The following is a 12,660-nucleotide window of genomic DNA, read 5'->3' on the forward strand; positions in this document are numbered from 1 at the left end:
GTTCTTCAGATGATTCTGCTGCTTGATGTGGTCGTAACATTTAGCTTGCTAATCCAATGAAAGGATTTTCATCTAGTAATCATAGAGTGAAATAGATAGTAAGTGCTTCTTGGAGCACAGTAAGGTCAGACAGGGATAAGAGGGTAATGGGGCAGTCATCAGAGGGTAGGAATTTTGTGAGTTAGTGATGTTTTTCTTTATCATGCAGTATAAATACTAATCTCTATGTGTGGGGTTTTTTTATTCTGTGAAATCTGTGTCATCAGTGTGTTTATGTCATGTTTTAACTTTTTCATATTACCCTGTTGAATCTAACAGTTGAATGTAAAACAGAAACCTTTCACTATCAAGAAAAATTAAGATGATTTTATTTTGTATTGGGTTATAGTGAGAACTGATGTTGAAAACTGAATTAACCATGCTCTGACTTAGAAGCTCAGAAGCAACACATTTCTGCATGCAGTGATTAGAGAAATGGTTCATGTATTTTATTTTACTCGGGTTGCAGTTTATAGAGTAAGTGGCAAATAATTCATTCTGAGTATGAATATAATACTTATATTTCAGATTACAGAGATGATAACTATAGTACAAACTTTTAATTCACTGAGTCTGTCTACCATTGAAGGGATAGATAGTATGGCAGTAGAATTCAAAAATATCTACCAAAGCATTCAAAAGAAACAATATGACATTCTCGATCCACGAAAAACAGACTTTGATGTAGATTTTGTGGACTTCCTCACTAAAGTTGAAGGTTTAGAGGTAAGTAATACTGCTACCTATGACTTCTTTAGGGAAGAATGTCATCACAATTTATTTAGTATCTCCCCATCTGTTAGTGAGACTTTGGACTTTGAATGGGTTACATTGATTTTCTTCCAAAGAGCTTAACTTTGTGGATTTGGTTTTGGTTTTGTTTTGTTTGTTGTTTTTTTTTTGTTTCTTTTTTCTTTTTTTTTTTTTGTCCAGAGAGCAGCTTTTTCCATTCTTTCTCCTCCTTCCAAAGTCAGATGTAAAATATACAGTCCTCACTGAAGATCACCACTCTGCAGCCAAAATGCCAAAAGTTAGATACCTGACAGAATTAGTTATATGGAGGTGGTTTATAAGCCTAGGCACATGTGGTTAGATTTTGGGCATAACAAAGCTACAGCTGTTCTCAATATGTTGATTCTTTGCTAAAGGTGTGTAGCATTTTAAGAAATTACTTGGCTGACACTAGCTATTTATTGATTGCATTAAGCATAGACCAGTAAAGGCTGCTGTTTTGTGCTTTAAGCATCACAAGTTCAAATGATACTATGCTGAGAAATTATCAAACATCAAAATACCAATCAAAAATCAAACATCAATATGACCAGGAAATCTATACTAAGTTTTATATTTTTAGATGCATATACAGGCATTTATGCGTACCTGTTTTGAGAGAATTTTGTCTTCACAAGATGCGCTTCAGTTACTTCAAAGGTATTGGCAATTATGTTTTAAAATCTTTTAAAGTAACTTCAAAGTATTGATTGGCACAATTTAAATAAAACAGCTAGTTTTAGAACAAAGGGCCTAATAAAGAATTTGTCATTATTGGTGTTCTGCACCATGTAATCACAAGAAAAGATGTTTTTTTGCCTTTCTTATAGGAATCAATATATTCTCCTGTTTCTTAATTTCATTAGTTTATTTTGTATGTACAAGAGAATGCTAAAGTAAATACCACATCAGTAACAGCAATAAGAAAACCCACCAGGGCAGAACTTTTCAAGTTGCTTAAACTTGCTCAAAGCAAAAAAAACCCAAACATTCCCAGATCCAAAAGCATTTCCTAAATTTATGTTCTGATTTTATGCAATTTTAATGTACCCCAAAACAAAACAAAGAAATTATTTGTGATTTAGAAGTATTAATTTGTTAATCATTTTTAATACAGGTTTCAAGAGCTGAAATTGACATGCCTTCAAGAAGAAACAGTACGTACAGTTGGTTGTATTCTTCAACATTATGTAGCAGAACTTGAATCTATTGAAAAGGTATTTAACTTCTTTGCAGTAAATTTTAAACACTATGCCTATTTCTCTAGCTGACTGTCAGTGCTCAATTTATCATACTGCTATTTTCCTGTTACAGAAAGCAAACATGAGTGTAGGCAAATACAATATACATGCATTTGCACACAAATGTGTCATCAGAATTTCACTTTGAAGCCCCAAATCCTTTCTGTTATTCCTCCATCAATTAAAGAAACAAAAGAGTGGTTATTATGTAATGATGTGACAAAATAGGTATAAAATGTAGACAAATTGCATATATGTTAATTATAAAGCAATTTTCCATGATTTATGCAGTGTACTGTGACTGTAGCATAAATTAGAATTAACTTTTGTTGACTGTTCATGACACTTGACTTCAAACCTTTAAAGGGTAATTCTTCTACCCTGACTTTATGTCTGGAATAAACATCTACATCAGAACTAGATATCCATACTTCCTTTCTACTCAAAAAAGAAACAAGTATTCTTGAGTCAAGTAATCTGATCTATTTGACATGTTGATTTGAAGATTTAAATCCCTTGAAATGGCCATTTTTCTTCAATAAGAATAAAGGGAATATGGAAAACCAGACTGATGCAAATATTTTATTTCATAGAATCATAGAATCATAGAACAGTTAGGGTTGGAAAGGACCTTAAGATCATCTAGTTCCAACCCCACTGCCATGGGCACGGACACCTCACACTAAAGCATGCCATGCAAGGCTCTGTCCAACCTGGCCTTGAACACTGCCAGGGATGGAGCATTCACAACTTCCTTGGGCAACCCATTCCAGTGCCTCACCACCCTTACAGTAAAGAATTTCTTCCTTATATCCAGTCTAAACTTCCCCTGTTTAAGTTTTAACATGTTACCCCTTGTCCTATCACTACAGTCCCTAATGAATAGTCCCTCACCAGCATCCCCATGGCCCCTCTTCAGATTCTGGAAGGCTGCTATGAGGTCTCCATGCAACCTTCTCTTCTCCAGGCTGAATAGCCCCAACTTTCTCAGCCTGTCTTCATATGGGAGGTGCTCCAGTCCCCTGATCATCCTCGTGGCCCTCCTCTGGACTTGTTCCAACAGTTCCATGTCCTTTTTATGCTGAGGACACCAGAACTGCACATAATACTCCAAGTGAGGTCTCACAAGAGCAGAGTAGAGGGGCAGGATCACCTCATTTGACTTGCTGGTCACACTCCTTTTGATGCAGCCCGGGATACGTTTGGCTTTCTGGGCTGTAAGCGCACACTGAAGCCAGCTATTGTTCATTTTCTCATCAACCAATACCCCCAAGCCCTTCTTCAACTAAACATTTAGATATGATTACATATGTCAGATGAATTATGTGTTTACACAAGGAGTCAAACGTCTGTAAACTCTGCACTTACTAGAAAGTGATTCTTCCAGTGACTTAAAATTGTAGCCTAGCATAACTACTCTGAGCCAGTCTTTTCCCTGTCTAGTGTATATGACACTTCCTGAACCTCTACTTACTTGCTTAATTTGATGAATGTATTTCCAGCAGCACTGTGTGCTTAAGAAATCAATAACCCCACTGCTGGCTGCTTTTTCCCAGCCAGGAAAATAGATATGTTTTCTGAGGGGCTTTCATCTAGGTCAGTTCCTCTCTTAAATTCACCATGAAGCTACTTATATTTCTTCTGAGCAGAGATTGAAGGGGGATAAAGAGGAAGGAAAGAGTAAGGAAGTAAGGAAAGAGTTGTGCCCGCTTAAGCAGTGCTGCTCTTTGTGTTATCACAGCATGAATTTGCATGTCTAAATTTGAATGGATACAAATATTCCTTTTTTTTCTGTTGAAGAATGTCACCAATATACTGGCTAGTGGTAAAAATTTGTTAGATACTATTGGATTGCTTTTTATCTTTGCCAAGAAAGTTTTTTCTTATAAAAAATTGCTCCTGATGCAATACTGGGTCTAAAGTGCTTGAATAATATGTCAATGCAAATTTGGTATGTAACAATCTTAGGCCAAATTTTTCTTGACTATAGTGCAGCCATTTGTCACGTTAAAAGGCAAGACAATTTGGCAGAAGATAAACCCCCTTACATTCCAGCCAGTCCTCAGATGTTAGAGAGGGTGGGTGCAGCTAGGCTTAGATTCTGAGTGATGCCCAATTTAGCACTATCAGTCCAGTCACGTTTGATATATTGAACAATCACAATTCCGGATGTGCTAATAGCGCCCTTCAGTCTAATCATGCTCATGAACTAACACAGCCCCACTGAAGGATCTGATTGCATTCAATGAGAAAAGTATTATGATTAGCCACTTAAACAGTGCCATTTATTAAAGTGCCAGATACAGATTCTTATAGATTGCTGGTGATAAATACACCGTCTGCAAAAGCACGTGCAAATAGTAACTTATACAAATGCTCAATAAAGTTATGAATAATACAGCCTGGCTTCAAACTATAAAAGTGAAAAGTAACCCTGCATAGAGAGTCCTGATTTTCCCAGGGAAGCACTTAATACAGTGCAATTCTTACCCAAAGGCATCCCTAATGGGGAGGAAGAAAGGTTCAGTCCGTCAACAGATTCCAGGAGTCAAGGGTAATCTGCTGATGGAATTTTCCTGGACTCATCCACGATGATGTCTTCCCCCAGTAATTCCCCTTTGTTGGGCCATTTTATACTATTTTTCACCTTCAAGGTGGAGCTTGAGTGACTCTAGTCATACATACCTTTGTTATTATTGGTGTAAAATTCTCTTGCTTCTCTTTTAAAAGAATATACCACAAAGAATTCAAAGAGCATGCTCAAAGAGGGGTGATCTCACTTAGGAGGCAGGTAGCATTAGAGATAGAGATGCATTTTTGTATTAAAATGCATTATAACAAAGCAAAGGTTGCACGAAGGACAGCACTTTGTCAAAAAATGACAGACTGTTGGCTCAGGGAAGCAATTATGCAGCTTATCAGCTAGAAGTTCCCCTCTCTGCTGATGTTAGGACAGAGCGTGGCCGCAGAATTTCCATTCTGCTCCATCCTCTGTCAGTGTTGCTATGGGAACCACTGTGGAGTGCACATTCCTGGCACACGAGATGTAGGTGCATCTTCCCCTGACAGTCCATTTTTCCTTTATGTAGGGCCTCTTTATTTCCTCAGTGTGCACACAGATAAAAGCATGGGATGTGTACCCAGGAGTCTCTGCATATATTCATGAGAAGTTAGTAAAAAAGAGCATATCATAGAACAGTAGATAATCCTGAGTTGGAAGGAACCCGCAAGAATCATTGAGTCCATCTCCTGAAATGTTAGCTATTAGTCAAATGTATGTGTTTGAAGAACAATGTGACATTTCTATTCAAGTAAAACTTCTCATTTAACAATATAGCTTAGGCCATTCCTGAGGGCAGTTGCTGAGGAAAGGAGGAAAAGCCACAACAGTTCCTTAAACAGCCTGATTTCACAGCCCATGGCTCCAAAGGTACACAGGTGCACCTGTATGGCTTGGCCTCAAATACTGACTGTTCAGCTTCTAGGTTTACAGTGGCTTTTGGTGTACTCAGGGCTCTGTCGTAAGCCCAGCTGAGAAATGTTATAAGATAATGAAGACAGGAGACAGGAGACATACCAACAGTAGTATCAATGTGCAGAAGCTTAGCAAAAGGGGAAACAATACATTTTTCACAGAATGATCTGTTGTGTGACTCTACACAGATTTGATCTGTTTGGGAAGAGGAAGAAGCTCTAGTATCAGATGAAAAAAAGTTTAACATTTCAACAGATTTATTTATTTACTTTTTTACTCCATATGTTTAATGATGATGTTCTTGTAGCGTTACCAAATTCAGAAAAATGACCCTCCTCTTGGTCGAAACATGCCACCTGTTGCAGGAAGGATACTGTGGGCGAGACAGCTTTTCAGAAGGATAAATGAACCAATCAATTATTTCCATGTAAGTTGATGTGAGGAAAAATTAGGTGTTGCATGTAACAGTGAGCTGTCTTACTTCAGTAGAGTGACCATGATGTTTGTGGCTATGATAACAGTTCTCATATGCTGGTCAACCTGTTTATTTGTATATGGATATCTAGTTAAAAAAACATGCTCCGCAGAAACAGCTGTTGTAGATCCAGGATATAGTATTAGAATAGAATAAATTATTTCAGTTGGAAGTGACCTACAACAACCATATAGTCTGACTGCTTGAGCAGTTCTGGTCTGACCAAAAGTTAAAGCATGTTACTAACAGCATTGTCCAAATGTCTCTTAAACACTGATAAGCTTGGGGCATTGACCACCTCTTGAGGAAGCCTGTTCCAGTGTTTGATCATCATCTTAGTAAAGTTATGCTTTCTAATGTCAAACACTTTGCATAACTCCAGGTAGATGATGTCAGCTGATTTTCCCCTGTCCATCAGTTCTGTAGCACCATCATAGAAGGCCACCAAATTGGTCAGGCAGGATTTCCCCTTAGTGAAGCCATGCTGGTTGTCACCAAGCACCTTGTTGTTTCTCATGTGCCTTAGCATGCCTTCCAGGAGAATCTGCTCCGAGATTTTGCCAGGCACAGAGGTGAGACTGACTGGTCTGTAGTTCCCTGGGTCATCCATTTTCCCCTTCTTGAAAATGGGGGTTATATTTCCCTTTTTCCAGTCATCGGGAAATTCACCTGATTTTTCAAATATGATGGCCAGTGGCTTAGCAACTTCATTCGCCAGTTCCTTCAGGACCCACTGATGGATTTCATCAGGTTAAGATGGTCTCAAACCAGATCCTCTCCTACAGTGGGCCTAGGGTCTTCATTCTCACCGTCCCTGCATCTGCTTTCCAAGACTTGGGATGGTGTGGTCAGAGCCTTTGCAAGTGAAGACTGAGGCAAAGAAGTAATTCAGAACCTCAGCCTTCTCCAAATCCAGGGTAGCCAGTTCTCCCATTTGCTTCCAGATAGGGCCCACATTAACCCTTGTCTGTCTTCTGTTTGCAACATACCCATAGAAGCCCTTCCTATTACCTTTTGCATCCGTTGTCAGACTCAATTCTAACTGAGCCTTAGCTTTCCTAAGTACAGACAATAGTTAAACTGAGAAAGCCCAAAGTAATTTTCTTCTGACATGATTTTAATTTGAATATACTGTATTTTCGTAGAAAAATTCAAATATCTTGACAAGTCCAGAAGGTAAAGCAGTTGTTCGGTTATACAACAAAATTGCCTATGTATTAGTGGAATTTGAGGTAATCTATCATGAAGCCTGGAAGAAGGAAATATCACACTTACAGTATCGTAAGTAATTAAATGTGTGCAAGGTTTTTTTTTTTTAACTGTTATTAAATGCTACCTTTATGCAAATCAGATAATTTTTTAAGCCTCATTTACCCTTAAAATGTGCAAATTAATCATGATCCAATAAGTAGGCCTAATGATACAAATTTCTGTCCCTTCCTGACCTTGAACATTGGTTTTGATACAGAGGATTACAGACTTGTTACCCTGACAGATGTCTAGAAACAGTGGTGAAATAAATTTAAGGCACACAGTTGTTCTTTTTGTTGTTGTTGTTCTTTTTTTTTCAGATTGTTTCTGTATATAATTTAATAATTTTCCCATTTTCTTTCCACTATAATAATTTATGCAGCTAAATTATCCCAATGCCTACAAAAAATGTATGATAATCAAACTTTAACACCTTAAGAGTAAACAAGGGCAGAAGTTTAAAATAAATCATGTAGACTGTAGACACTCTGTGGGCTTCCAAACTAGGAGTAGATTTCTAAGAATAGGATGTTGTCATACAGTCAACACAAATTTTTGTGTTGGTGTTTGTGTTTTTGTTTTGAATTTTTGCAATATCTCTATTTAAGCATTCATTCTCTGCGTTAACCAATTCCTGTAAGATACTGAGTACCTCCTGGAAGTGTTGTGCTTCCAGATCCTTAGAAAGTGAATTAGAAAATTTTGAAATTCAAGCTAAGAAAAAATATGCCACAAATAAGACCAGATATGATGCTTGTTTAGCTTATGAAGAGAAAGGTTATATGAAAGTAAATGAGAAAGTAATATGGTGAAAGTTAGCTGTATATTTTCTTTAACTGAAAATGATGTGAAGCTATTTCACAAGTAACCATACACATTTAATCACTATATAGTAATATGAGAAATCTGTGCTCCTTAATACTTTATACAACAGAAATTATTGTATGTCTTAAAAACTGATACAAAAATGTCTTTGCAGCCTCACAGGCCACAATATTTCTGCAGCATCCTAGAACTGGGAAGTTCCTGGTTAATTTTGATCCCAAAATTCCAGAGATTATCCGAGAGACCAAATGTATGATGAAGATGGATCTTCAAGTACCAGAGCAAGCAATAAAGATAGTAAAAATAGAAAATAAACTAATGTCAAACAAGTTGCGTTTAGAGGTAAATTGAAAAATTATCATGACTGCTGTTTAAAAAAAATGTTATTAACCTTAGAAATTTTTCTGCGTTTAAATAAAGATTAAAGCTGGGTGAGAGGTAGTTTAAGCTATAGTTGTGGAATCCACAAGATGGAAATGGAGGCTCTCACTTGAAGAACCTCTGCTAATTGCTGTGTGGGCAAATGTATACTTCAATATAACCCTACATATTTCTTATACCACATGGTATGTTAAATATATTTTGTTGATGAAATAATTAAAGCTATCCAAAAAGTGTTCAGCCTCTGAAAATCAGTAAAACACATTTTTACAGAATTTTTAAGAAGCAAAGATTGGAATCTTTCTGGATTGGAAGATATGATGAGCCACAAAAACATCAAGAATTTTGCAGGTTACTTGACAGAGAAGTCAGATTTCTGATAATCATTGTAGTATTTGCTATTGTTGTAGTATTTTGAGAAGCTTATATTTTGAGGATGAGGTGTACCATACAAGATTTTGTCTGTGTGTGTGTGTGCAAAGCATATGACTAGGAGATATTTTAAAACTGAGTTTATATGTGACTTTAATTGTCTAAGGCATATGATAATCAGCTTCAAGAGAGTATTGCAAGTTATGGTCACTAAAGCTCAAGCTGTCTTCAGCTCTTGAGAAGGATCATGCTTCATTTAGCTTTGCATATAAATCATGTGATGCACAAAGGCTGCTTTCATTCTTCCTTGTGTAGCATCATACAGAATTATCACATTCCAGAAATGATGTACATAGGTATGTAATGTCTGTGCAAAATTCTACATTTGCTTTCAAACGTAGTCTTGTACTTTTTTTTTTTGTGATGATTTAATTGTGCAAGAGGTAGTTTGTTTCAATAAAGAAAGCACTTAAAATATTCTTCTTAATACTATCCTTTCGAATAATTAACAGGGTCTTCTCAGATGTTATGAAGATTTGTGTCAAAAAACACCAATGAGTTTTGTAAATCTAATGGCCCCAAAAATGAATAAGGTTGGTATTGCTAAACGCACTTCAATATACTTCAGCAGTTAGAATAACTTACCAATAGTTTATAATTTAAAAATATTTAGATGAGTCTTCATATTGGGAACTTAACAAATTTTACTAAAATGTTTAAGACCAAAAATCTGCTGTTTGCATCTCTCATACAGTGCTCAAATAATGTGTGCTACAGTAGAATAATCTTAGTGCTTATGAGATGTAAATCCAGCAGAATAAAGAAAATTGTTTTGTGAGTCTATTTATCTATACAGTTCTCTGGCTTTGGTATGGAAGTAAATTATCGCTTATTTCACTTTTAGAGGTTTTCATGGCAAGTTGTGTTTTTCATTTAGCTGAAATGCTGAATGTCATGATCCTTGTCTTTGCTTGGAGAGAATTGTTAGCCTTGTGAATTAAGTCCGTCTCTCCAGCAATGTAGAAAGGCTATACACTACACTAAAGGTACAGTTTTACTGGAGATGCAGATTGTTTATCCTACAGGCCATTTTGTTTTGCCAGACACTTGCAAGCATATAAATGTGATTGTTCTGCATAATACTTCCCCTTTTGGTTGTAAGTGATAATGTTAAAAGGTTGCAGAGTTTGTACGTAGTTGGCATATGCTGAAGTGCGAGAAACAAAAAACTTGTTCTGACTGTCTTAAGAATTTCATAAAAGAAAAGGTGATGGTAGTCTTCGCTTTAGTGGTACTACTATAAATATGTCATAGGGGGAATCATGCACTTCTGTATTTTAGAGGAAACAACTGGCAAAAGAGAAGGATGAGTACTGTACAAACAACAGAAGATGAAAATGTTTTTTGAAGAAGGGAGAGAAGCCTTTGATGTATATGAGGAAAAGAGGAGAGCAGAAATCCAAACATGGAATGAGCAAATCTAATCTATGGCTACATTGGTGCCAGAATTTGACAGAAACTCATGTAGCCTTAAACTGCTTCTAAATTAACTGTGTTGTGTAGCAGTAACAGTACATCAAGGTGATACTAATGGCTGTACTTGCAAATAGCTTTGTATCTGTAAAAACTGAGTTAATTGTTTTAGTTATGATATAGATAGCAAATGAAGGATTAGGATGAAGAGAGTATGTGAGGTCCAGGCAACTTGGTAAATGTTAGATGAAAGAACTGATATGATAGGTGGCTATTTGAAATTAGATATGAGAGGAATCAGTTCAGATTTTCCAAGAAAAATTAAAGTTCTGTCACTTCAAGGATGATGGGGATGACAAAATTAAAAATTATGGTGACTATATATTGGAAATCAGTAAGATTAGGCAAAAAAATCATATGAGCTCTGTGAGAGAGTCTGGAAAAGCCTGGTGGTAGTATAAGACTTCCTTTTCCTCAGTCCTATCTGCTTTGAACATACAGGATCTGCAATGAAGGAAGGTCTTTGGTGTAAATCATACAGTGACAGGGAAAATATTTCAGCTGTGTGCTGGAAATCCTCAAATCCAGAAGACTATGGAGAGCTAAGAGTTCAGTAAAGGAAACAGTAAAGAAGAGAGTATTTTAAAAAATAGCATAGAGGTTATAACAAAATTTACAGAGGATAGGTGTAGTTCAAAAAGGGATGAATGAAAAATGTTTTTAGCTAGGTACGTGAGGCTAAAAAATAAGTAACAATGCTGTTGAGAGTGACTGAAGTATATGTTAAAAGAGAAATTTTAAGATCAGTAGTGGACTTGATTTAGATTTTGGGAAGCAGTGGAAACCACTAAAAGACACTACCCAATAGAAAAGGAAGGGAAAGATCTTTGCAGCGTATGTGCACTGGACAATTGTAGACAGAGGCTGTAGTATGCACTACCTCCCTTTTATTGCATAAATTTCTTTGAAAACTTGTGACCTTCCTTGCAAAATTTAGACACAGCTCTTCCTTTCATCAATGACATTAGTGATTACAATAATTATGAAATTTGCTTTAAATTGTCTATTTTTTTAATTCTATGAAATTATTATTTTTATGTTTAGATGGAAACTGTGTTGAGGCAAGGACTTACCATGTTCACTTGGTCATCTGTGACACTGGAAATTTTCTTTCAAGAAGCTGATCAGGTTTTGTGTATGTTTAAAGAGTTTTTGAAAAAGGTATACACTTAGTCACTTTATAAATGAAATTAGAGTTTAGAGAAATTATTTCCACTACGTTGCTCTTCATATTGGAAATAAATTTGTACTTATTTTTATATCAATTGAAATACATAGAAAATTTGTTTGCATTTTAAAGTATGTTCTTATTTTGAAGAATGGTGTACTCAATGATTCTCCCATTATTATCCTTAAATATTTGACCTTTGCTTCTGTTCTTGCATGAATGTATTTCCATTTGTCCTCAGATTCTGTCACTGCCACTGTGATTTTCAGTTGATCTCTGCTTCTCTTTGAGTGCTTGTTCATTAGCACAGTTTCACACAAGATGCCTCCCTGTAAACACTGTCCAGTGGAGAACTTTTTAGCATTAACTGTATTCATAGCCAGCATACTGTGAAACTGTTTCCTCTTCCTGCAGCTGGTAAAATAATCAATGGGAGTATGCTTTTCCCTCTGCATGTTGACTGGGTCTGTACTTTTTACTTTCTTAGTGTTTGCCACATCATTTCTGAATTCTTTTGTGTCATTAACATGCTTAAGTACCTGTGTTAGTTCTTTTTCTTTTGAAGGCTTTACCTTGATATTCAGATCATTGTGGTAGCTTGACAGTTGAACTGTATGGCTGTGAAGTCTCTAATGAATATTTCAAGTTGTGCCTCCTGTTCTAGGAGATTTTTAGCCACTGGTGGGTATATCCACTTATTTTTCTGTATGTCAGAAAATTGTAATTATGATCAAGTGCTCTGTTTGCCACTGAAAAACAGACTGGCTATGGAAGAAATTAGCAGTTCTCTGACCCTAAGTTATCTGAAATAGCAATGTCTTTTGTAGGTACACTTTATTTTCCTTCAATATGTAGGCTGTATACATTTCTGACTTTCTTACCCCTCCCATATCAATGCAAAAAAACATGTAAACTTAAAATCATAGAAATATAGAATAGAATAGTTAGGGTTGGAAAGGACCTTAAGATCAGCTAGTTCCAAGCCCCCCTGCCATGGGCAGGAACACCTCACACTAAACCATATCACCCAAGGCTCTGTCCAACCTGACCTTGAACTCCGCCACCAGGGATGGAGCATTCACAACTTCCTTGGGCAGCACATTCCAGTGCCTCACCACCCTTACAGTAA

The 12,660-nt window shown here is 36.4% G+C and overlaps 1 protein-coding gene across 1 annotated transcript in view; it reads left to right on the plus strand.

Moving 5' to 3' along the window:
* DNAH8 (dynein axonemal heavy chain 8) overlaps positions 1-12,660 on the plus strand; it is a 138,785-nt gene that overhangs the window by 12,769 nt on the left and 113,356 nt on the right. The window contains 8 exon segments of the mRNA XM_034060769.1: positions 568-765; positions 1,394-1,470; positions 1,928-2,027; positions 5,834-5,953; positions 7,147-7,282; positions 8,232-8,419; positions 9,343-9,423; positions 11,408-11,524. Coding sequence (XP_033916660.1) covers positions 568-765; positions 1,394-1,470; positions 1,928-2,027; positions 5,834-5,953; positions 7,147-7,282; positions 8,232-8,419; positions 9,343-9,423; positions 11,408-11,524 — 1,017 coding nt within the window.

The sequence above is a fragment of the Melopsittacus undulatus genome, chromosome 3 (assembly GCF_012275295.1).
Source record: "Melopsittacus undulatus isolate bMelUnd1 chromosome 3, bMelUnd1.mat.Z, whole genome shotgun sequence".
Taxonomy (NCBI): domain Eukaryota; kingdom Metazoa; phylum Chordata; class Aves; order Psittaciformes; family Psittaculidae; genus Melopsittacus; species Melopsittacus undulatus.